This window comes from Phalacrocorax carbo, chromosome 2, assembly GCF_963921805.1.
Source record: "Phalacrocorax carbo chromosome 2, bPhaCar2.1, whole genome shotgun sequence".
Taxonomy (NCBI): domain Eukaryota; kingdom Metazoa; phylum Chordata; class Aves; order Suliformes; family Phalacrocoracidae; genus Phalacrocorax; species Phalacrocorax carbo.
In genome coordinates this window covers 137,298,346-137,324,852 of record NC_087514.1, presented here as the reverse complement: position 1 = coordinate 137,324,852, position 26,507 = coordinate 137,298,346, and the positions used below count along the sequence as shown (strand labels likewise).

Below are 26,507 nucleotides of genomic sequence, written 5' to 3'. Positions count from 1 at the left end.
TAGATTTTTAAAGGTTGTCATTCTTCCTCAGGCTCATTTGAAGACTAGAGCCAGTAAGCTGTAGGAAAGCTCAGTTTAGTCACTTGCTGACTGAAGGCAAACTGGGACAGTATTCTGTGAACATAGGGTAGCTAGGGTGCAATGTGCAATGGGACCTTTAGGAGATGCTAAGAAAAGAAAATGTGAGTTTATTGTCTGAGAAGTAAAGGCATTTGTGACTTGCAGTGACAATTTAAGTCTCACAATATCCTTTATGGTCAGTACAGTAAACACTATTAATTTTGTAGATGAGAATACTTGTTTGAGGTTGCATGGCCAGTTACCAAAAGACCGAGAGAAGGCTGACACGTACAGCTGAAACTGAACTCCCTCTGGGGAGGTTGGCTGGGGAGACAGGGCCGCTGCTCAGGAACTGGCTGGGCGCTGGTCAGTGGGTGGTGAGCAATTGCATTGTGCATCACTTCTTTTGTGTATTCTTTTATCATTATTACGACTTTCCCTTCCTTTTCTGTCCTATTAAACTGTCTTTATCCCAACCCACCAGTTGTCTCACTTTTCTAATTCTCTTCCACCAGCCCTCTGGTGGGGAATGAGCGAGTGGCTGTGTGGTGTTTAACTGCCTGCTGGGTTGAATCATGACAGTCCTTTTTTGGCACTCAACAAGGGGCTTAAAGGCTTGAGATAACGGCAGATCTGACCAGAGCATGTTAAATCAAATTTGTTCCAAGCACTCCTTATTAGTTTGGTAGTCGCTGGTTGCAATGTTGATTTATTTGCTGCCAGAGTTGTGCTTGTTCTCAGAGTTGTTAGGTAACACCTTACTTGCTGGATATGTTCCCCGTTGTGCTGTTTATCATCTCTGGGAGCTGGATTAAGGTTAGCATTTTGCTGTGTAACACTAACGCTGGTTTATGATATGATAAAATTACTGGTCGTGAGAGTAATCTGGTATTTGTACTCAGCATTGCAGTCATTTCCGTACCATAAGAACCATAATTACGCTGTTTACCTTTTCTCCTTGGAGAACCAATCTATAGGAGAGGAAAGCGGGGGACACTTTCTCTGCTTCCCTTCTCCTCCAGGCTAGTTACAACAGCTCTTGAGAATTCTGAATAACCTTGGGATGTTCAAACCAGTATGTTCCTATTTCTATGTCTCCTGAATGTATTTCAGGTCTTGTTTAAGTTTAAACAACTATTTAACAACAACACCCAGAGATCTGCCATCAGGCTGAATAGTTATGAGCGGCACGGAGTGTGGGATACTATGGGCAAGTACCTAGGGCAGTGGGCACCCCCAGTGTTTTGGAACTTCACCCCTGAACAAGTGCAGAATCCTGGAAAAACTAGTAAAATATTTGGGAAAAGTATGCTGTCACCTTGGCGATTCCAGAGAGACACAAATCACTGCAATGTGCTGGGGCCTGGCCGCCGCCTACTAAGCCCTGCTCAACACTATTCAGAACCCTTGAGGGGAAGAGAAGGTGTCTGGATCTGGTGACAAAATGACAGGCACTGTGGCTACTCCAACCCCAGAGACAGGCACTGCAGCGGAACCAGAGAACCAACCCGTGCTGGAATCCATTGCCCTATACACAGGAAGAAATTCTGGAAGCCAAAGTCAGTTTGTTTAGTAAAGGAAGAAACTCCTACTAAGAACAGGAAGGGGGAAGGAGTGGACAAGGCAGGCTACTCTGAAGCAGGGCCATCACAAGAGGAGGAGGAAGAGGCAGATTTCAAATGATGCAGTAACCACCTCAGTGAAGTGGGTGTCCGTAGCAAGCAATAGGATGAGAGGAAATAGACTCAAGTTGCAGCAGGGGAGGTTTAGATTGGATATGAGGAAAAATTTCTCTGAAAGGGTTGTCAAACATTGGAACAGGCTGCCCAGCAGAGTGGTTGAATCACCATCTCTGGAGGTATTTAAAAGATGTATACATGTGGTGCCTAGCGATGTGGTTTAGCGGTGGACTTGGAAGTGCTAGGTTGGACTTGATGATCTTAAGGGTCTTTTCCAACTTAAAAAATTCTATGATTCTATTCTGTGATCCCTATCCCTGAGTGAGCTGTGAGACAGGCGAAAAGATTTCAGCCATCATCCCAGCAAGCACATTGTCACCTGGCTGCTCCGGTGCTGGGATAACGGAGCGAGTGGCCTGGAATTAGATAGGGAAGCCAAGCAGCTGGGATCTCTTTCTAGGGAAGGGGGCATTAGCAAGTGATTGGAAAAAGGGCACAAGCCCTCAGCCTCTGGAGGAGACTCCTGTAAGATGTGAAGGAAAGGTATCCCTTCAAGGTAGGTGTTATATGTCACCCAGCCAAGAGGACTACTGTGGAGAGAGGTATCCACTACCTAAAGGAACTGGCCATGCTGGAGGTGATTTATGATGATCTGGACATCAAGCAGTTATCTAAAGATCAGCTGAAGTCAAGTGCACACAACCGACGTGGTGGAAGTTTGTACGGAGTGCACCATCGTCATATGCCGACTCACTGGCAGTAATGACCTGGAAAGATGGAGATGGACAAGTGGTGGATGAATTGGCTGGCCAACTCCAGCCTAACCTCCTGGTTAGTCAACACTAGGGGATCTGCCAACTGAGCTGGCCCTGCCCAGTCAAAACTTTTATGTACTGCGGAAGGGGATAAGTCACTGTAGTGCACATAAAAAATATGCTGGGGAAGACAGTCTGGGTTATTCCTGCCTCGGGCAAAGGCAAACCCATCTGTGCTTTTGCTCAAGGACCTGGGTGCACTTGGTAGATAACGTGGAAGGATGTGAAATTCTGATGTGTACCTCAAAAGCATTTGATTTTGGGTAAGAATAGCCAATGATTTGAACTGTATTTTGTTAATGGCTATATAATACTGTATGTCATCACTACCATGGTTGCTATATGCCATATCAATGGTATCACAGTAAGACTCACCCAAATAATGACGAATTTTGATGAAACCCAGAAAACTGCAGTGGTGATGGAACCAGAACTAGCTTCAGTACGCAACAGTCCAACGCTGCACACCATCTCTCCTGCCCTGAAGGACTGTTATGACAGATGGAGCCCAAAGTCATGGACTGAATTAACAGACATTTTAGAGGGATGGCCCATAGACTTAGGGAATGATATCTGTGTGTATATATCAACAGACAGGAAAGGTGGTGGTGATTAATGGGGATGTATTGGAAAGTGTGCGACCTGGGCATGACGTAGATGGTATAGAATAAGAAGTGGATATTACAGAATCAGAGTCACAGAATGGTAGGGGTTACAAGGGACCTCTGGAGATCATCATATTGTCCTAGTTTTGGCTGGGATAGAGTTAATTTTCTTCCTAGTAGGCAGTATAGTGCTGTGTTTTGGATTTAGGATGAGAATAATGTTGATAACACACTGATTTTTTAGTTGTTGCTGAGCAGTGCTTACTGTCAGGAGTTTTCAGCTTCTCATACTGCCCTGCCAGCAAGGAGGCTGGGGTGCACAAGAAGCTGGAAGGGGATACAGCCAGGACAGCTGACCCAAACTGGCCAAAGGGATATTCCATGTCATATGACATCATGCTGTAGAAAAAAAACGGGGAGGTTGGCTGGGAGGGCAGGGCTGCTGCCCAGGAACTGGCTGGGCATCAGTCAGCAGGTGGTGAGCAATTGCATTGTGCATCGCTTGTTTTGTATATTCTTTTATCATTATTACTACTTTCCCTTCCTTTTATGTTCTATTAAACTCTCTTTATCTCAACCCATGAGTTTTACCTCTTTTTCCGATTCTCTCCCCCATCCCGCTGGCAGGGAGTGAGCGAGCGGCTGTGTGGCATTTAGCTGCCTGCTGGCTTTAAACTACGACAGCAGCATACATACTGAGATAAGGCAATAGCTGCCAACCTGTTCAGCTAATTCTCTATAAGTGTCTTCTTCCTCTTCCTTTCTGCTTCTATAGGCTGTGGGAAATGAAGAATTCCAATTTATTGCTGCTGTATCTCTAGTGATGCCTGCTTTCTCACATAATTTCAAATAAGCTCAATAGGAGGTAGGACAATATGAGAATGGGTAAGTTTGAGTGCTAAAATTCTCAGAAATTAGAGGAGTTTGTGTTTTGGGAAGTCTCCCCAAACCTGGGAGAGGGTGGCTGAAGCAGTGCATGGCTATAACTGTATTCAAAAATCAGCTCAAATTGAAAGTTTTTACTTTCTACAAACTCAAGGCAGTCTTTCTTAATTCTTTAGAAAATTCTGTTTCCCTGAGTATGCACAGATATTTTCTTTTCCTGTGGAAATGTTGAAAGTCAAATTTAAGATAAGGTTCAGACCTGAAGCCAAGTATGTCTCCAGAGTCTGGATACTTAGGAAGCCGACAGTATTTAAACCAGAACTTGGAAGCAGATTTGTTTTTTAATTGTCTTAAGCCTACAGTCAAGTTGCTAAAGGCAAGCTGAAAACCTCACAGCTTTCACTGCATGACATATGCAAGTTGAAAGGGATCCAGGTCTGGGAATCTGTGTAATCCTGATGTAAGCTTAAAAATCTGTCTTTGAAGGATGCTTCCAAAGAGAAGGGAACTTGGCTGTGAGACCACTGAGTTTGGGGTTTTTTTCTGTCCAAGCTGGTGAAAAGTATCAGGTTACCTAGCACTGTTCCACATGCCGACGGCATCGTTAGCTGCCTTCTGAAAGTCTGCATCTGCTAGTGCTGAGAAACTGTACTTCATCTCTCACTTGTCTCAAGCCACCATTTCCTGTACTATTAAATAACAATAGTGGTCAGCAGAAAAGGCTTAAAAAGCTTTTTTGAACGAAACATGTTCTCATCCAAAATCTAAGTTTTATACAGTTGTATATACATTGTAAAAATAAGACCCCTGTAGTTTACTCAGGGAGGGCTCTGATTAAATCCTTGTCATTTGCATTGTAGATGAACACAAACCAGTTCAACTTCTTTTGAAGTTGAAAATTACTGTGTACCTTTATTGCTGTACTATTTGGGCTATTTGATAGAATCATGTGAGGCAGAATCAAATTACTTTGCTCCAGAAGAAGGGAGGGAGAGAAAAAAGCAATTAGCCAGCCAAGCTGACTAATTTCCTTTGAGTAGCTCCTTCCAGCTCAGCCTCTAGTGGCTCTGCAGCTTATGTTCTGCCTCTTTTTAGTAATTCTCATCAACGCTCTTGTCAAGACATTTTTTATTCTGAAATGCTGTGCATTCAGGATGAATAATGCGACTTGCCAAAACTGGGGGTCCTTGGTCTGTGGTGTGATTGGATTAGGTGACCTGTCTTAGGCTGGTTCTGGTGGCGCTCCTTCCTCAGAAGTTCCTTGGGAACAGGCTCCGTTCTTGTTGAACTGTGCTTTCCCCAACATGTGCAGGGCATACGCAATCACTACCATTCAGCCAGATGAGAGGAAGGCCTTGACGGCCTGTAAGATGATATCTAGGAGTGGGCTACTGCCACCAGAGTGCTTGCTCATCTACATGAAGAGCTGCTACTGTGCTGTCCGAGGAACTCTTTGTAAAGGTGGCAACCACTGCCGGGTGGATAGCCCCTGCAGCAGCTGCTTACTCCTAACTGCTGTGTTTCTTGAATGGAGGCATCTTTTACAGATGTGTCTCTTGCCTGTATAAATTTTAGTCAGTTACTGCGGCAGGAAGCAGCACCAGGTACATGTTCATCGTCTGCTGGAGAGAAACTTGGTGGTTTAACTGACCAGAAAAACTGCGTATTCCTGATCTGTAAATCTTTAGAAGTAATTTATAAAGACATTTGTACTAACTACAGTTGGAAGGGCTTGCATTAATCAGAGGTTAATAAACTTTTATGAGCATTGGATCAGCTCTACACTGAGGAAGAATCTTCCAGTGAAGAAGAGTTTTTATTATAAATGCCTACGTCATCTGTTTGCACTCGAGCTGGTTTTGTTTGCTGCAGCAGAGTGCGTGACAATATCATTATACAGCAAAAAGTCACCAAAATGAAAACTGGATTGAAAGATCTAACATTACCTTTTAGTAGCAGATACAGTCAGGGTTTTCCCTGAGATTTTGAAATTACTTTGTTTCTTGCCACAAATGAGAACCAGCACTGCTGAAGTAGCATAGGAGAGCAACTGGCAGATAAAAAATAAAAACAATTTGCAGTAGGAAATTGAGGCGTTTCAGGTTCCTTAGCTGAAGATATATCTGTATTTGGGATAAAACTCAGTCAAACCGAAACTCTGACTATTCTGAGATGGAGCTATCTGCTAATATGTGGATGCTAAATTACATTACATAAATATCTTGCATATTACAAATATCTAGGTGATGCAGCAAATCTCTTCTGAAAAGTATTTCTGAAAGATGTAACTTCACTGATGTTCTGGTGGTTTAAGTGCAAAAACAATTATTACTAAAATAATAATTTCATAATTTTGTTCATTGTTGAATCTTATTGCTAATGTGTGTGCTTTTAATTATTTTAGGAAATCTATCAGTGGTGTGGCTCATCATGCAATAAATATGAACGTCTGAAGGCTACTCAAGTTGCTGTTGGCATTCGGGACAATGAACGAAATGGGAGGTCTCAATTAATTACCGTGGAAGATGGGAGTGAACCACACCAGCTCATAGAGGTATTGTAATATGTGCAGCAGTTACTGACATAGCTGTGAACAAAATGCATTTATACCTCAGGAACTAAATAGGATTGGGCTCAAACTTTATGTTCTTCAGGGACTCCAGTAAATCAGATTTAGGTTAGGGTAGGCCAGTTTATACTTGTTTTCCCTCCTTATCCAAGCAGTAGTACGTTTATTGGGAAGTAAAATCTGAGATAATCAATCATCTGAGAATACTTTTTTAAGAACTAAATGTTTACTTTTTTTGAATTAGCTGTAGGGTGACTGAATTAACCACACTATCTGCAGTTCTGTATGAGGGAAGAGCAGCATCAAGGTGGGACAGCACTGAACAAGAGGAAGTGTGTAGAATTACCGTGTCTGTGATATCAACAAACGTAGCAAAGTGCATGGAGATGCATGGGACCAAACACCCTGCTTTGCATCACCACTTCTACTACAAACTCTTACGCACCTAGTCTCTAGTAACCCTAGTGAGACCCTTCCTCATATGTTTAGAAAGTTTGACCATTTATTCAAAAAACAGAATTCAGATTTCAGAACTGAGCTGATCAGAGTGCAAAAAAAAAAATTCCCAATTTATGGAGTTTTCATATCTCGAAAAAAAATTATCGAGCACTGAGTCATTGGAGGCCACATACTAATAAAAGCATTGTCACTTGGCATTTGCGTGCGAAATTAAGCTTTTTCCATTCATTCTCTAAAAAGAAGGAAGAGGGAAGCAGGGTTATAAGCAGTGCTTCAGAAAAATGGGGAATTGTACAATTAGAATATTAACTTGTACTTCAGATAAACTTCAGGAAGTAATGCTAATGGTGCATGCAGATATGCCATTATTTTTGATGGTGCTCACATTTGGTTTTGTCACATGGAGTATAACTAATTATTGCCTAAGCATCAAATCGTGCCAGGTGCTGAGCCACCAGCCCTTGGCCATGCTAGCAGTGGTGATGCCTTTGGGTGATTTGTCCATCTGTTTGCAAAGACTTTTTGGCCGCGGGTGTGAGTACAGATGTGGCTGTGCTCAGGAGTAGGGGAGGTGGCACCCAGTGCACTGGAGATTTTTGAAGGAAAAAAAAAAAACCAATCCCTGGCCTTTTACTTCCAAGTACAGACTTCTCACACCAGCTCTGATGTGGCATGTATTTCACACCTATAACTTCTATGGAAAGAGTACAGGCTGACAATCACAGACCAACCTCCTGCTCCTTATTTGAATCACGGTGTTGGGTTGCAGCCTGCTGCGGGCCGCGGCTGGGTGGCACCGTGGGAACCTGATGGCAGGGTCCCGTGGCAGCAGCCTCCTACTGCCAAGCCCATTCCAGGGTTACTGCTCGAGGCTCTGCACGGGGTTTCCGATAAGCTCACGTGTGAGTTGGGAACAGCTGCACTTTGCACCTCTTATCTGACTAAGGTGCAGATGCGAAGTCAGACTCCTGTGCCACCGCAGCAAGGACGCAGGCCCACCACCGGGATGGCCATCAGGAAGCCGGCTGCCTCCTCCTCCTGACAGGCTATGAGTGGCAGGGAGATGCTGGCCTCGCCCCTGCATTTGTTTGCCAGACTATTTCAGCTGTGTGCAACTGTTGTTTTGTAGCAACCTTGATACATGATTAAGAGCAGGAAAAATGCCAAGGCTGCATTTTGATCCGGTAGTGCATTGTTACTGTATCAGGGAATAAATCTTTTCTTCACTTGTTCAGCAGTGTATAAAGAAGTAAAGAAGCTTTTCCTTTTGGACTGTGAATATAGAAAGAAGAAAAATGGGTAGTTAATGCAAGTAGAATCATGGCTTTTATTGCCACCACTGTAATAAGCCTGATTTGAGTGAGTTTGTCAGCAGCCAGGGCTTACCTTCTAGCCTTGCTTTTGGAAGTGCTGCTCATGCAATGGGGTCTGCAGCTCAGCTGTAGTTGTCCCAGTCCAAGCTCTGAAATGTGCTGCTAATAAACCAGGAGGGTAGTTACCTCACAAACATATAAAAACTGTTAATCCCTATTCCTGTTCAAATTGTGTCCAGTTTCTCGTGTTCTTCATTTTGATCTCTCCTTGCTGCTACAAAATTGTCTCTTGCTGTACCACTTGCTGAGGCTGACTGCTCTGAAACTAGCACTGTGCTTGTTTCTTCCCTCCACATCAGGAAGGATGGATTTTTGCCATCTCCAGCTTTCTTAGATTTATTCTCTAGCAAAAAGAAGTATGTACTTTTAATATTCATTTTGTCACCTGGTATATCACTGAAATCAGAATGTGATTTCCTAAAATTATCTCCTCTGAAAAAGGAGTTAATTCCTCTCTCATGAACTAGAAATACACCTACTTTAGTATTAGTGGCTTAACTTGCTCATGCTGCACTGCTAGAAAAGTGTTCACCAGGCAGGGGCTGACGTGCCCACCATGAGTACCAACATAAAGAGGAAACCGATCTTATCCCTGCTCTGTAAGCACAGAGTTGTGGCTCTCAGCCAGTAAAGCAAGACTGCTGTGTGCCTACACCCCACCACCGAGGCAAGACACGCAGCCTGATTCAACAAACCCTGCCAGACTTCTCTCCTGCTGCGGCTGGTGTTTCCTGGCCAGCCTGCTTTCCCCTTGGGAGCTGGGGAGCTGCGGGTGAGGTGAACTAGTCTGACAAGAGTGATTGCCTGCTCCCAACTACCATTTTTAGCAAAGACCTGGGAACAGGATGGCACTGCTTGAACAATCTGCCCCTGGGAGAGAGCTGTCTGGAGCATGCTGTAGGGCTGGATGAATTGGTGTGGCAGGCCAGCATGACACAGCTTACTCGCCCTAGGAAAGGAGAGTGGCTAGAAGCTGGGTGCGTGAGTGGTTCTGACAGTGGCAAGCCCTTTTTCCATCTGCTGTAGTGACCAGGGGCAACTTGGGAACAAACAGTGACTGTCCTGTGCTCACGGTCCAGAAGCACAGCGTGTCTGGAAAGCTCAGGCCTGCAGTGGGTGTACAGAAGGTCTCATAGGATGCTGCAGGAATCACTAGAACTCATCAACTGCAAAGACAAGGCAGAAACTTCCTGTGCAAGCACGTCAAAGGTATTTAATCTACCTAGTTTCACCTCCGTGTTTGCACTTTAGATGAGGTACTGACTGGCAGGTTTCAATAAGCAGTGCTGCCTTGGAAATTTAAAAAATAAACTGACTACCATGGACAAATTGCTGCTGTTGCTGCTCGGTAACTGACTGGTTTTCACAGGTTAGCAGCTGAATAGAGTTACTCATTCAGCTGAATCTTAGGCCTGAATGTTCAAATTGTGTTGCAGGAAGTTTTTAATCTGCATGGGACCAATCCAAAAATAGGTCTTAGCAATGCTTGAGTCAGTTTGGTCGCTTTAGAGTGACCACATTAGGGTTAGAGCTAACTACACTTCTTTTTGTTCCTTTAACCAAAAGGAACACTAAATATATGGTTTCAAAGCTAACGTAGGAGCAAAATCTTCTATGGGCAGTTGTTAGCCCGGTCAGAAACCCCCTTGGGCCGACCGCACCGACACTGACGCTTGTCCTTCCGACTGCTTGCAATGGGAAGCAGAGATCTCACAGCACCCTGTTTGTATACCCAAGAGATAAACTGATATTGCTGGGGTCTGAGAGAGCAGCCACAGTAACAGGTAGCCATGCTCCAGATGGACAATTTTCTAATTGTAGTTGGAACCTCTGCTCCAATTCTAAAGAGAGGACCACATCAGGGAAGCTAAATTTTAAAAATAATTTTCCATAACCCATTATTCAGCATTGTGGGAAATGCTGAGTGGGATGAGTGAATGACTGAGGTACCCTGTTCCCTTTCTCCAGTGAAGTTATTGTCCACTGTTTGGCAAGCGAGCATGTAAGCTATGCCTCGGCTTTCAGAGTAATGGTAGATTGGAGAAACAAGGTATCTTGCCTGGTTTTGTGAAGTTTTCTAGTTGTTTGGGAAGATGAAGCTAATTGCAGTAATTGAGGAGACAGAAATTCAGTTCTGAGTCACCCAAGGGGAAAATGCAAAGCATCCAATCCTCCATGTGTAGTGCACCAACACCTTGATCTGGTATCATACCTCTAGAGATAAAGCAGAAGAGGAAGGTAAAGTCTTAGTCTATTTGTTTTTATTGTATTTGTGTAATTTGAAATATTTAGATACCCTAAAAGATTTATAGATCTTTTAGTCAGTCAAAATAGTCAAAATAGTCAGTACTATTCTGACTCCAGACTCATCTCCCCATGGTTGATTTTGAGTATCTCAGGCAGCTGTGCAGTCTGTCTGCAGGGTATAAGATCCAATGACAACCTAAGATAAACTGAGTTTTAACTAAACTAATTATTGAGCCTGCATCTGTCCCTTCTACTTAATCGTGAAGTGTTCAGCTAACGCTTTTCAGGAAGGTTCTTCTTGTCTATGCAGACGAAACAGTCTGACTCTTAGGACTGTTTCATTGTTTCCCCACAAATGACTCCCTTAAAACTTCATCTCTTGGTAGCCTGTGATTGCTGCAGTTTTTACGGTGAGGCTTTTGGCTTTTGTTTCATTTCTGTAAAGGTTTTTGATGTCATGGCTGAAACAACGAAACCTGAGACACATGACTGCTGAGGTCTAAAACCGCAAGAAAATGAAGTATCGTGTTAGTACACATCTTTGAAATTACTCTTCTGCTTTTAAGCAAAAAATGCCACGACTTTTGTTTACTCAGCATTTGTAGCTGTCGTGTGCCTGGGTTTGTTAGCATTCTAGTGGCCTTACAACAGGTGAATGCAAATTCACTTATCATAAAATACTTGTGTAAATATTCACTTAGTTTAAATATTGAGCAACAGAGGGAACCTCTTCCTCCTTCGCAATGACACAGCCTTTCTCCTCCGTCCTTTTTCTTTCAAGCTCCTAAGAAAAGCTTAATACTGAGAATTCCTGAATGCCATTGTGTTCAGTGATGGTTGTTTTTGCCTGTGGTGTAAATAGATACTACGCACGGAGGACTGGGAATGGTTTTATCACATTCCAGCCAGTCACACCTTTCCACCTCTGTCACTGGAAAGAGACCAGTAGCAGTACACAGTGCAAACTCAGGCACGTGGATAAAATCTCAAGAGCACAGAAAATAAGGAGAGCCCATCCCAAATGAAAGTTACTGAGGCTGCTTCTCTAGAGACCTAAATAATGCAAACATCACCACAATGTCAAGCTCCGGTAAACCTTAAATTAGCTGGATAAGTGTCTGGGCACGTGGACAGGAGAGAAGGACCACCCTCTCCTTTCTTGTTCAATTCAAGCCCCTAAAAATTAATAGAACACGGATAATTTCCAAGGGAAGCACAGAGCACAGTGAGGTAGCTGGGGAAAATGAAGGCTTGCTCTGACTTGTGACTAGCATAAATGGGTTTGACAGTGCAAGGGCATGCTTCTCTGAAGGAGCTAGGCAGGTTCCTGCGGTCTCTGGTCCTGTCACATGGATCGTTGCATAAGGCTTGAAGAGCAGCGCATGCCCCACCAGATTCATCCCTGCTCCCTTCCCAGAGCCAGCAAGAGTAGGATCTGCCTTCACAACTCCGTAAAAGCAAAAATTGCTATTGCTGCTCTCGTAACATTTGCATTTCTTCTCATTCCCGTGCTTTTGGTTGTATTATGACTTCAAGTCATGTTAAGGAGAAGTTTATTTGTTTTGTATACAGAGGAGTGGAGGACAGTGGGGGTGAGGGCGACGCAGCAGGAAGAGGAGGAGAGGTAATCAAATTCCAGGCATTTGTTAGGGATTAAACAATTGTTTAATCATGTAGATTGTACACAGTTTTATTCTGCTTTTACATGTTTTCTTACAGTTTTACATGTTATGAATTCATATGCTGTGAACTGCGTGTAACTCTTATGGTCCAGCCTGACCTGTTCACTAGCAAGAAAATGCCCAATAAGAAAATATACTAATAAGTCACATTGGGCCACAATATGCATAGCTTTGGGAATATGTAAGCCAAGGTAGTATCTTTTATTATCTAAATTGAGACAGTTGCAGAAAATGGACAAGCTTCCAGGGAGTTTTGTGAAATAAATACTAGAAATGGATTTCAGTCCCAGGGCAGAGGCAGTATTTAACAGTCACATAAAAAGAAAAATGAATGCACTGAGAGGGATGAGGACAATGGAAATTGTACCAGTTCCCAACGCAAAGTATCAACTATGCAGTCAGACATGCACAGAGAAGGTAACTATATTTTCATGAGAACACAAAGACTTAAGAAAGTTAATGGGCAGAAAATAGCAAAACTATTAGCTGTAATTACTAGGTGTAGTTGCATAAGATATTCAGACGAACAGACAGCTTTCTCAGGCTGCATTGAAACTATGGGTCAAATTTACCCCTGAGGAAAATAAATACACTTCTTCACTGGAATGGTTTTGGATATATGCAGGTGTTGGCAAGAACACAATCTGGGTCTTTACATTTTCAACAGTAAGAGTTTGTAGGGTATGAACTCAAAATAGTCCAGGGGGAAAAATACAACACGTGCTTATGTGCATTTCACAGCAACATCTGTCCAATCTGAGGAGTGGAAGTTTATTAATCATTACACTGTTTAATTAAAATTTTTGATGGGCTATGAATGTGGATACAAAGTACAAACCCCTTGCTCTGCAGGGAGCTGGTTTCAAGCTGTCAAAACCAGGCGTCCTGTTTTCTTTCTAATTACTGACTGTATCTCCTTCATTAAGGACCATCCTTTTTCTTGATGCAAACTTCCATTTAAAGGACTTAATTATGTGACCTGTACCCAGAGAAAAAACACATGGCTTGGATTTCAGTATAGCTTAGCTGCTTTACACCAGCTGAGCATTTGGCCCAGTGTTTTCCCCAGGCCCAGGTAGAAAATCAGCAGGGATTTGCCCAAGAATGGCAGAGGGTAGTAGGAGGACTCTTCAGCAATGTTGCGAGTTACCCATAATGTTCTTCAGGCTGCAGTTTTCAATCTTGGCTGCCTGAAGCCAGGTACTTAAATGACAGTGAACTGAACAGGAGCTGCAGGTGCCAAGTACATCTTAAACTCAGGCTTTTAATTAAGTCTCCACATACAAATTTCAGCACCTGCATTAGAAATTTACTTTGGAAGATGTTCAGATATATTGTACTGCATGGCATGAACTAAATCATTTATGAACAGCTCTAATATTAGATGGTTGAAAACCCAATTTCTTATGCTAGGAAAGATGCTTCTATACTAGATATTTTAGTGAATTTCTAAAATTGTAATGATTTTCTGGAAGTGCTTGCAATTAAATCATAACATGTCTCGTTTGCATTCTTGTGAGTGAGAAAACCACATATCTTTGTTCTGTTTTCTTCTTCAGCTGTAGTGCTTGCAGGGTTACCACGTGAGTCAATTATAATTGTATAATTACATGTTAGAACATTAATGGAGTTTGTAATGGCTTTTTTCCTTTCTGTGCTAGACTATCAAGAAATCTATTGATGAAAAACCACTATAATTTTCAGTTATTAAATGAGCATAATTAAGAAGACAAGGCCAGAGGAAAGAGTTGTTAGCAGTTATCTCCACATGGAGTTGTTAGCAGTTATTTCCATGTACTTTCTAGCAACAGGGGCATTTCATGGAGAAGAACTGAAAGGCAGAGTTTCCTTGTTGTATAAAAATCTCAGAGATATGCTGTTCCTGGAATCCTACATCTCCCCAAGACAAATACACCTTGAAAAGAATTCCCCCTCCCCCCCTTTTTTTTTTCACCAGGTCTGCCTCATCCCAACCCCTGTACAGAGCAACTCTCAAGGGATCTCTCCTCAAGGTTGCCTTTGACTTTTCTTTAGTGAAAGTTCTGCAGCGCAGGAAGGGCTCAGGGAGGAAAACTTTGTAGGTTATTTTCAGAGGAGTTTGCATATGCAGAGATTACCGTTTCCTATCCAGGCCACGTAACACTGGACTAAAAGACCTCTCACATCTGGGCAAGGGCGAAGAACAGCTACATAGAAGAAACTGTACTATGTGTTGTGGGATCAGTTCAGTATTTCCAGCACCACCGAGCGTGTAATGCTGAAGAAATATGTAAATATAATTACTGTATTTACAGCAAAGCAGGTTATAAGGGCCAGGTCTTTTGCTTACATAACTGCCTGTGACTTTGATACTATCTGGCTTTGTTTGTAAAATAAGAGGTAGATAAAATTACATAAGATGGATTTAAATATTGCAGTAATCCATGCTGCAACTTCTAATTTTTAAGAGCTGTAAATCGTAGTCCCTTTGTTGAACATTTTGGCTCCTTTACACAAAATTTGAGGAGATACGTAGGAACTTAAAAACAGAAATCAGTTAGTGGAGGGCACCTAAAATAGCAGGACGAAATGATTTTCAAAGAACTAAGCAGGATGTACCTCTTATACAACCAGGAGAAAGAAACATTCTTGCTCTGTCTCTTTTTCTGTCCTAATAAATATTTATTTCAAGATTCAGCTGGAGGCATTAGGGAAAAATCTATCAAAATACTCGCTGACTTGCTTTCTTAGACATTAGAGTCCAAATCTATGCTCTGACTTGGATGCCAGAGTTTGGATGTCATACCAGAGAGGGTCCCCTGGCATACCTGATCTATTGGGCTGTATGGACTGGAAATTCTGAGCCAGTGGTGCACTGGGAGAATGCTTCAGTGCCCTGGGTACCTTTTTCCACCTTCCCATCTCATGGACTGAATGCGGAAACACCTTGCTACAGCTCCCTCTGCTTGCCCCAGCGCTGCTATGTATCACGGCTGCCTGCCTCTCCCTCCAGCCACTATAGGTCCCCCGGGAACACTGGTTTTCTAGTGGTTTCGCTGGCTGCCCATCACCTGCGGCTGCCTCCAGCTCATTCCCTGCCGCTTCAAGCTTCACAGAATATTTGCAATACTCCTCTTTTTACCCCAATATTGATATGGTCTAGCCTGCCACAGCCTCAGGACCAGCCTGTGTGGTGGCACTGCAAATGCTCTGCTGCAAAAGTGGACGTGTTTTAAGGAACAAAAACCTGGGAGTTTTGTGGGTTTTAGCAGATACATATTCTTTGGACTGAGGCTCCCTGTTGGCATTAATTACTGATTTATTTCCATTATTTTCCAACACTTAAGCATGCACTGTGATGCAGCACATAAGTTTTTTTATCCACAAGGCTTTCAAACCAAGACCTGCAAAGCTACAAAGACTTCAGTATGTGCCTAACTTTATGTCTCAATAAAGCAGATAAAACAGGCATCTCAGGCACATGTGCAAGGGTCTGCAGGATTTGGGTCTCATTTCTAATGCTTCTACTGGTATCAGAGGAGGATGTAATAAAGGAATAAGATTTAAAAATTGGGTAGAAAGGATGAGTAAAAATGTAAAAAAAATATAGGCGTGATTACTTATTGTATTTTTAATTGTGCTGCAGGTAGGCAGGTTGCTGAACAGCTCAATTCTCAATATTCAGCAGTAGTAATGGTTACAAAAAGCCTGCTGTTTTTGCACAGTTACTGCCATCAACCCTCCTGGTTTCTTTAGTGTGGGATCACTGTTCATCTTGGAAGCATCCTAAAAGCCAGACATTTGAAGATAACTAATAGGCTGGGGGTTTCCTCAACACCTTTTGTGCATACTCGATCTCAGTGTAAATAGCTAGCTTAGATACTGCCAGCTGTGCAGTCCCAGCAGGACAGAAGGTATCTTCTTTTACCTTGGAGGCAAACTATTGAAAAACATTGAATTTGTACTCTCGGGACTGATCTAGATACTTTTTTTTGTGAACATGTTATCTGTGGCCTGTTTCACAGAGAGGAAAGTTAATGTTAGAATATTATTATTGTACCAGTTAAAGGCTTTATATTCAAATTATCCCAGACAGGTATGCAAAGTTGCAAATATTGTATGAAAAAACGCCAAAGCCTAATGCCCTTTTTTTAGTAAGTTAAGCATAGAGCTATGAATAAAATTATGTTTTGCATTTGAAATTCCTGAGACGACAGAAACTGGCTAAAAATGTGGGCCATAATTTATGCATCAAAAGTGCCATGAGCAACTGATGCGTTTTGCTATTTTATAGCAAGCCGAATGCATACACATCAGGTTTAGACCTTAGTACCGGAAAGTCCTTTTGATAAATTACATGGTAAAACCAAAACAAATTAACAACGTGCCAGAACTGTTTGTTAGGGTAAAACATCCTCGTGCCTGCTTCTCACTACATTATGGCTGTCTCCACCTTATTTTCAGTCTCTGTTCAGGCAGGTGGGAGGTCGTCTGCTCAAGGTGAGCATGTAGTGACGTCTGTTGTTGCTGGAATTGCTAGTGAGAGGCATTTTTAGGCAAAAGTCCTGCTAGCAACCTGGAAGCAGTTTTGTGAAAGAATTTTTTTTTTTTTTTGCCTGTTGGGAGTGTAATTTTTTGTAAGACTCTGAACGTTTGCTCAGATTGATGGAAAGAGTTCTAGGTTGCAATGACCAGTGAAATAAGCATATTCAGCTATTCATAGTCTGACCAATGTCAAAAGTTGTTTTTGTCTGGACCAGAATTTCCTCTGCCGTGGTTGTGCTCTGTCAGGAGAACCAGTAAGCCAAAATGATTAGAAGTGAAACTGTGGCTGGTTACTTCAGCAGTGAAGCCCTGAAGCTACCTTTGCCTGATGATCCTCTGGGCGTATGTCTGCACTGGTACCCAGGGTCGGCCAGGTGGTTACTAGCCTGCAACATGTTCATCCTTTTCTCTCTCTGCCGGATTTTTTCCTTTTACTGGCTACCAGAGTGATATTTGAAGCAATATTTATTTGAGAGACACATTCCTTGTAATGTTTTTCTCTGCTTTGAAGGTTAATAAAATCTAAGCCTTTACCAATGAATTCATGCTGTGCCTGTAGTTCAGACCTATTGTCCTGCACGGAGGATTTATTCTCTGTCACAGCCTACACATGTACCTTGAGTTTGCGGGAGCAGGATATACTTGCTTATGTCAGAGAGTACAAGAAAGTAAATGATGAGCTACTAATCCTGATTGTTTTCCAGAAGTATTTAGTAATAAAATGTCAGGCCCACAAGACAGCTTAAAGGTATGTGAATGTCTTGCTTTTCTCTCTATTGCTCTTAGCATAAAAAGAAGGGAATTTGAGTGGTTTTGAGACCTGACGCTTGGGATCACAGCCACAACAAATGGTTCAGTTTCAGACCCAGAAACCTAACCCAAACTGTGTATGGTAAGAAGAAACACAAACACAGTGCTAGTGTACACATGTTAAACTGTACAAAACTGGTTTTCTGTCTTAATTAACCTTCACCTTACGTGTTCTTCAAGTATTGTTTTCCTAGTTGGATTTTCAGCCTCACTGAACTCTTCAAGCTTCTTGCTTCCATTCATCAATATCAACTATTTTATGATACAGAGCTGTTTTCTCTAGTTAGGAAGACAATGTTTGCTGAATTTCTTTTGATGAGTTTATTTTAAGTTATTTACTTTGTCACATTCAGACAGATTAGAAACCTTTTGTCTCTGATATCTTCTATTCTTTTTTAAGGGCAACAGAGCAGAATTTCACTTGTCAGTAAAAGGTTTGGCTCTTTATTTTGCACTTCTCTGAGGGGGTGCAGATATTTACAGAAAAGAGCTCGTGCACATGAGGGAATGAACAGGGATTATGGTTTTGCAGGCAGGGTAAGCTACATTGCGTTTACCACAAGATAACGGTGAACTTGTGCAGTTGTAGAGGAACTGATGTTCTGTTGGTTTCTACTACGATATTCTTGCGCTAACCTAAGAGTGTCAACACAAAGGTTTAACAGAACTCAAAAAACCCAAAACTTTTAAAATTAATGCAGTTTGACTTCCTGTTATACCACCCATAGACAAGATCTAAAGGTGTGGAGTTAATGAATATTTTCACTAAAACAATGCTAACTCGGCAGTGCGATGCTGTCATTGAGAGATAAGCCAGCATTAGGCTATAGCCATGTAAAGCAAGGTAGGCTCTGCTGTAGCCAGCTATGGGCACATCTTCTGAGATAGATGTGAAGCAGCCTAAGCCTCAAGCGGTTAAACAACCTCACGTATATTGTGTGGTTAGACTGTGCACACCAGCGGTCACTGCAGAATAGTGGCACTACGTCTGAGTGCACCTTCACTGAGGCCAGAGTTGCTCATGCTTTTCTCCAGGACTCTGATAAACCTGCACACAGGAAGCAATGGTGGGGAGACAATAAGCATCATTCCGTGGCAGAGCAACAGAGAGTGAGGGGTGGTTTGATGCCTTAATCTGTCAAAGGCAGGTTAGGTGAAGGGATATGAAGAGTCTCTGTGGTCTTGAAATCAGTAGCTGCAAAGAAAGAAGAAGTTGGGCCATGGGTATGCTTTCAGGGCCACTAATTATTCTTTAGATTATTTCCACTGCAGTAAAGCATAATAATAGTAATGATTTTAAAAGTGGCTTCAAAACCTGTGTGTGCACCTGTGTATTTATCAGAGGCATGGTCTGAACTTGCCAATACGGTTGGACATCCGGGGAAAGGTATGGCTAGGCTCTTTTGCATTCCCAGGAGAGCATTGCTATTTTCAGGTGTGTAGGGTGAGTTTGTGGGTTTGAATTCTTGGCAGGTTTGTGAGTCAGGGTCCTGAAGCTCAGAGAAGCCCAGAAGAGCCAGCCTAGCGCTGTCAGTACACTGGATCATAAGATGTTAAGACCCAGTGGAGCAGCCTGACTATCTCTACAGGGAGAATTATATGAGCAAGGTCCTGTGTATATAGCTACCACAGGATCTGTGTGAAACTAAGAGTATGTGTAGATAAGAATCAGAAGAGTCAATGCCCTTTAAACTGTCAGTTGGTTTAAGTAATTTTATTGGGGAAGCTTACTGAAAAGCTTCGGGAGCCTTTGACAGTAGCCTCAGCTGGCATGATTTGAAGGATATTGAGTTGCTGGAGCGTGTCCAAAGAAGGGCAATGAAGCTGGTGAAGGGTCTGGAGAGCAGGTCTTATGAGGAGAGGTTGAGGGAACTGGGTTTTTTTAGTCTAGAGAAGAGGAGGCTGAGGGGAGACCTTATTGCTCCCTACAACTACCTGTGTAAGGAGGTTGTAGTGGGGTGCGTGTTGGTCTCTTTTCCCATGTCACTAGTGATAGAATGAGAGGAAACAGCTTCAAACTGCATCAGGGGAGGTTTAGATTGGGTATTAGGAAAAATTTCTTTACTGATAGAGTGGTCAGGCACTGGAGCAGGCTGCCCAGAGAGGTGGTAGAGTCACCACCACTGGAGGTATTTAAAAGATGCATGGACATGGCACTTTGGGACATGGTTTAGGAGACACGGTAGTGTTAGGTTGAAGGTTGGACTTGATGATCCTAGAGGTCTTTTCCAACCTTAATGATTCTATGATTCTATGGTTCTGTGGTCTTCTTTCTGATGCATCACATGACAATTATCTGTATAAAGGTGAGGTGTCCTGGAGAGCCCCAACTCAGCCAGCCATATGCTTAGGTAACAATACCACCCAATTCCAGCATAGCAGTTAGCTGTTGTTCAATACACACTTCATAATCTTATTGATAAAGTTATCAGTTATGATAACATCCAGGCATATGTGTGGCCGCCTGTGGACTCAGCTGTAGCACTGGAGTTTACCTTAGAAGGAAGAAAGACAACTTCTCTGGAAGGGATTTCTTTGGGACAGAACATTTTTTTTCAGCATAAATTGCTTTCTGTTTATGCACAGAATTTTTCCTTCCGTGATCTCTCTCATCCTCCAATCTATATGACAACTGGCTGAAATTAATGCATGTTGGCAATGATGTAAGTTGTTCCTAGCAATACAAGAGTATTGACTGTATGCATTTCATACTGTATCACTTCTTATGTTGAGTATACATAGTGCACACTGCATCTCTTCACAACTGGTGTCTTCACATGCCTTAGGTCATTTTAGCCTAGTATCATCTTCTGGTTTTGATACCAACACACAGAGGTTACGTACCCATTAGTGATTCAGCTCAAGGCTTCTTTTAACAGCTGTGTTGGCTGCACAGCCCTCCTCACAAGTCCTGGATTTTGTTAGCTGGTGGGAGGAGAAGCACATCTTGTCCCTTCTTAACAAGGGCCACCAAAATGCCAGGATCTACAAGCAACTGTGATTTCAAATGCAGGAGAAGGGAGAACCCTCAAGACCCTTCTCCATTTATTTTTGGGCTCCTCTGAGAAACTGCAGAAGAACTGCAAAAATCAGTAATGTTCCTTTTCTGCTCGTCTGTGCTGAAGCACAGGGCTAGCTTTAGCCGGAGAAGCTACTGTGTAAGGTGCTGTTTAGTGAATTGCAAATGGATTTCCCCAGAACCAGAATGTCTCTGCCCTTTCCAGGGCTTTTCATCTCATACCTGTAACTGCACCTGTGCAAAGGAGGTTTTGACCCCTCTGTGTGCCAGTACTGATGAACTGAGATTTCCCAAGGTAAGACTTAGGGAGTCTGACAGTAATTCTCTGTCTAGTTCAGGAAAGCATTTCTACATGCGGTTTTAAGACTCCAACAGGCCAGCAATCTAAACTGTGCTGGGGCCAATTTTAAAGCCCAGTTTTTAAACTATAGAGGTTGCTTTGTTTAATTGCCACCAGAGTGGAGCGCCTAGACTGTGCTGTGAATAGAGAGGCTGCTTCTGTCAAGATGCTTTCACAAACACCAACAGGCACTATTTAGCATTGTTTGAAAATAGTCAGAGTGGTACTTGCGCAGTTTTCAAAGACCCCTGGGCAAGCAGTTTATTTTATATCACTTTTAGCAACTTAAAACAAAGCTGCAAAATAATTGTGGTGCCACAGGTTTTCTATATGCATAGCAAGGGAAAATGGTGACTTTAACTGTACCAGGAATCACAATTTTTGTAGTTTTTTTTTTGTCTATTTTTTGCTGGAAATACCTAATGAAGCAGGTGAATATGGACTTCTGGAAGTTTTATTAATAAAACTTGTACCTTCTTAATTGTTACTGAAAGTCAAATGTTGTAAAATCCTCAAACCTATTCAGTGTCTGTTCAGGTAAAATACATTCCTGTTATTTGGCAATTTTTTGCCCCTTGCATTACAAAGACAACATTATTCTTGGTGCTCTATGGCTTGTGTGCAGGCTGCTGGTTAGTGTGAAAATCTAGGATGGGAAACATTTTCAGAAACCTTGTGTCGATATGCCACATATGCCCACTGTTTTTAGCCATTCACCAGCATGGTGGCACTGTGCTATGAACAAGTAGCCCTACTTGACCTATACATTAGTAAATCTGTAGCCATGTAGCATAAATTCAGGAAATGCTGACCAATAGCTACTGAAGAGCTACTGGTAACGTCTTTCTTAAGCACTCAGGGCATTACTTTCTTGCCTTCAACAAGTCACAAGTGAAATATTCTAGCTTAAACTGCAGCAATCACACTTAACAAGGCGCTTTTTTTTTTTTTTAACCGTATAACTGGTTTTACCAGGTCAGGAAGCTCCACAGATGGTAAATTTGTATTAAATATTTAAGCTATATTGTTTTTTTGCCAAATTCTTTGCAGCTGTATGCTTAGTCAGGCTTCCCTGTAACCAAATATTTACAGTCTTATTGCATGTGACTCCATGTTATGTGCAAATGCACTGTGTCAATAGGAAGGCTGGGACTGCCCTAGTACTTGATGGTAATACTTAGTTACTCAGATGTATCAATTACTAGTACCTTCACTCTGGGATGTAATTTTATAGAAATCCACAATACTCTGTATGTAACATTTGGATCTGGTCATATATTAATCATTAAGTAAAGATGATTAAGAAAGAGTGACTAGGATCTAATAATGACTACCTGACCATAACATGTTCTTGATGAACTTCTGTAAATTTCTTGTAGGGATAGTTGCTATAACATTACCCATGGTGTGAAACTACTCTGATGTAAAACAATCACAGTGTTAAAATTGGTGTTCTGGTGGTGGAGCAAGAAAATTATTTTCTCACCCCATAAATTTTTTTCAAGACCTTAACTAAATTTCCCCCCTTAAAATGGGATTAAGAATCTGTAATTTTTAAGATTTTTGAACTCATAATCTGATCTTTTATATTGTCAGTTGAAATATTTTAAAAGATAATTTCAACTCTTATATTTCACTTTGCTTGAATTTTAGTGCTGTTAAATGTTTTGAGAGTAATGTAATTCCAAAAATTCTAAGATGTGCTTGTGGACAGTTTAGAAGTTACTGGGAGGAAAAGGGGAAGACAGACGTATAAACACACACATGGAATACGATCACGTAAACCTTTCTGTTCTGTGTATTTGTGTGTGTGTGTATCCTTTGAAGCTTTTCTCTACATAACATTTCCTGTCCTAGTTATAGACGACCGGCAAGTTGGCCTGCAGGGAAGACAGCATGAAGATCTAAAGCTGCTGGAGATCTGACACAGTTATTTAAAATTATCCACGTGTTTATAAACAAGTCACTCATCCGTTTGGGTTTACATTGGATTATATGTAAAGATGATCACAATTAATCCATTACTGGGACAACACATTACAGCGTTTAGGTATTTATACTATAGCACCTACTCTCTCTCTGCATTGAATTTGTTATTCTCTTGTTGTACAGGTTTTAGGGAGAAAGCCAGTGCTTCCCGAGTGTGATGATGATGGTGATGATGAGCAGGCTGATATTGCAAACAGGAGAAGCGCTAAGCTATATATGGTAAGTTATTTATTTATTTATTTTAATTAGGTATGCTCGACAGTATTCATGCATTCATTCATCCCTCATATATGGAGTTCTGGCTTCAGTTACAGGACTGCAGTTGTGCTAGTTGATTTGCAGCCAATGGAGAAGTTTCTCAAAGGATGTCAATCAAGACAGCCCAGGTAATTTGAGGGTTAAAAAATGGATTACAGTCCTGTTTACTCAGGAAACAAGTTAAGCATGGCCAGTGCAGGTCAAAGAAGGATTAATTGGTCTTAAACCAAATTATATTTCCTGCCTTCTTGATTTTAACAGTGACAGTTTTAGTAGTTATATATGATTTAGATACTCTTAGCAGAGTTTGAGATATGGACAGTTATGTTATATTTTATATAAAAATTCAAAGGAATTTGAATGCAGAACTCCTTTCTTTTGCAACGTGCTTTCCCTCCTTCCTCGCCTGCGATGGCTTAACACTGACTCGGACATGCCACTGCCAGGAAAATTACCTATAAAAAAAAATGAATTAAATATTTACTCCATTTAAATCAGTAGGAGTTTTATGATTAAGTTCAGTAAAGTTATGATTTTTCCTCACATCATGCTAGGCATACTGGTCTTTCCTAGAAGAGGCATGGGACTGATTCTTCGAACTAACAATACAGTACCTTACCTATGTACATGGCTACACAACTATTTCTTTTTCTGAAAAAACACCCCAACTATTTCTAGGCCTGTATTTTGTTTCTTCCCCCCTCCCCGCTCCCCCTTCTTTCATATTCTCCCATGTGAGACAAGAAGTGCGAAAATATTTGGAAAAGGGGGATGTTTTTAATGAAATCTAGAAAAGACTTTATCCTTCCCCTTCCCAACAAAAAAAAAGAGATTATTTTCTCCTGAAGACTGCAAGAAGCGTACTTTTTTTTACAAGCTCTCATTAGCATTGAGATCTGGACCTTTATCTCCAGCACTTTGTGCTCTGGCTCATGCAATGAGGTTGCCTTGTGTGACACAAAAGAATCTGTCAGTGGCATATAATGTACTTTCTTCCCTTCCCTGTTGCCACTTAATAAGAAGGGTTTGGTCAACAAGTGACACTCTGACAGCACTAAGTGCTACTGGATCCCCACGCGTGTTACCTTCTAGGTGCCATCTATAGTAGCATCAAAGCTGCTGTGACGTATGAGAGAGGGTGGGTCACTCCCTCCACAGCTCCCGCATCCCACAGACTACAGCTTGTTACGTGATTCCTCCCCTACCCGTATGTGTGGCTGGGGTTTACAAGAAGACTGTATGAGGTAATCATTGTTACAAGGCTGTGTTTAGTTCCCATTAATCATGCCATTCTTGCCAAAAAATCTTGCACACGTTTATCTTTATAGCAGGGTTTTAGGGGAAAAAAAAAAACAAAAAAACAAAAAAACAAAAAGAAGGAAAAAACAAAAGGAAGAAAAAAGAAGGCCTGCGTGTATGAGCAGGACCATTGTAGTAAGACAATACTAGAGAAAAGTGCTTCCAGTGAATTTTGGAATCCTAAGGACTCTCAGAAAATCCTGTGGATATCTAATAAATTTCTCTAAGTACACGGGTCCTGCTAACAGAGCTCTGTTAGCTACATTTAAACATGCTGCAATGTAACAGTGAGTGTCAGAGTCAGGAGACAGGTCTACGGTGAGCCCTCACAGTAAGTATAATAGCTGATTTTTATTTTTTATATGCAGTGGTAATTTCCATCTTCTGCTTCCATAATATACAATAGAAGATATAATGGTGTATTTAAAATTAATATTTAATTATAGGAAAGGAAATAAAGACTACTAGAAAAGTTATTACAATAGTAATAACTTATTTTCAGTAGTAATAACTGGTCTTTCAGCCATGTAGGAGTGAATTTTAGAAAGTTTTAAAGGTTTACATGAACTTACAGTGGTGGTAGAGGTTACAAAGCAGATTCTGCAACAGGTCTTGTATTACAGTTTCCAGTTTAAGAACTGTAGGTTATAAATGTAGGTATTTCACTTGTTAATATCAGTGGAGGACTATTTTATTATCATTTCAAATGCTTTTGTTCAGCATGTATGTATACCTTTGGCTTCAGTGTGGGTTGCTTGGTAGCAGAAGATGACACCTAGGGTCTCCACCAGTTCAGCTGAGCATATCGGAAGAGCTGAAGAAAATACAGATTTTTAATTGTGAGGTGTTCGCTGAATGAGAAGTTGAATTGAAAGTGGAAGAGAAACCGATTTAAGTTGTGAGACACAGATCCAGCAAACTCACTAAAATTAACACTACATCTCCCTCTAATGGATGTAAAATGAAATGAAACAAAAAATTAGTCATTAGCATATCTTACTTTACAGCCATTTATATAGGAATGGTAACTGATTTTTATAGTAATTTTGAGAGTAGAAATTCATTTGGTTATAAAAGCCAGAGCTGATCTAAATTTGGAATTATTGCTTTCTTAGGTGTCAGATGCAAGTGGATCCATGAAGGTGTCTGTGGTAGCAGAGGAAAACCCCTTCTCCATGGCTATGCTTTTGTCTGAGGAGTGCTTCATTTTGGACAACGGTGCTGCAAGGAAGATCTTTGTGTGGAAAGGTAAGAGATCACTTCTGTTGCAAATGCAGAAGCTACACAGATATAGCTAAGGAGTTGACACAACACCCTCGGGACACTAACAAGAATTTAATACTGGCTGGATGCAGTACCCTGCACACAGTTCTTCCTTGGTGTGGTCAGTGGACACGGATGGCTCACCAGGGTAAGGGGCTCGAGACCAAACCTTGTCTACGGATCCTGGATATTTTTGGGGTATCTGTAAGCTTGGGTGTTTAAATGCTTATCTAAGTGGCAATTACAAAGCAAACATAAAGAATTCTACAAGTTCTGTATATTGTCATCAGATCCCTATTGTCTGGGACAAAAGTCTGGACACTGGAAGTTTGATAATACGTAGATATTATATTTCCATACACTGCTCCACAGAGGTTTGAAATTGAAAGGTGAGTGTTCCAGGCATCAACTAAAAGCATAAGCTTGCAAATACTTTGACGCTTTTTTTTTTCTTGTGAATATTACTCTGTGGTATCATCAGTGGTTGTAGGAGTGTCTGCAATTGCTTTGACTGAGAGTTTCCGAGGAGAAGACGACAACTGGGGAATTAGGCCTGGACACCTTGCACCTGGATTGTTGTGGTGCTGCCATTGCATCCAGTGCTGAGTATTGCCCCTTTTTTGTCTGAGGC

General features: G+C 41.6%; 1 protein-coding gene across 1 annotated transcript in view; it reads left to right on the top strand.

Annotated features, from left to right (window-relative positions):
* SCIN (scinderin) overlaps nucleotides 1-26,507 on the top strand; it is a 55,462-nt gene that overhangs the window by 16,093 nt on the left and 12,862 nt on the right. Inside the window, exons 4-6 of the mRNA XM_064444517.1 lie at nucleotides 6,449-6,598; nucleotides 23,180-23,275; nucleotides 25,729-25,861. Of these exons, the coding sequence (XP_064300587.1) occupies nucleotides 6,449-6,598; nucleotides 23,180-23,275; nucleotides 25,729-25,861 (379 nt within the window). The remainder of the gene's footprint in view (nucleotides 1-6,448; nucleotides 6,599-23,179; nucleotides 23,276-25,728; nucleotides 25,862-26,507) is intronic.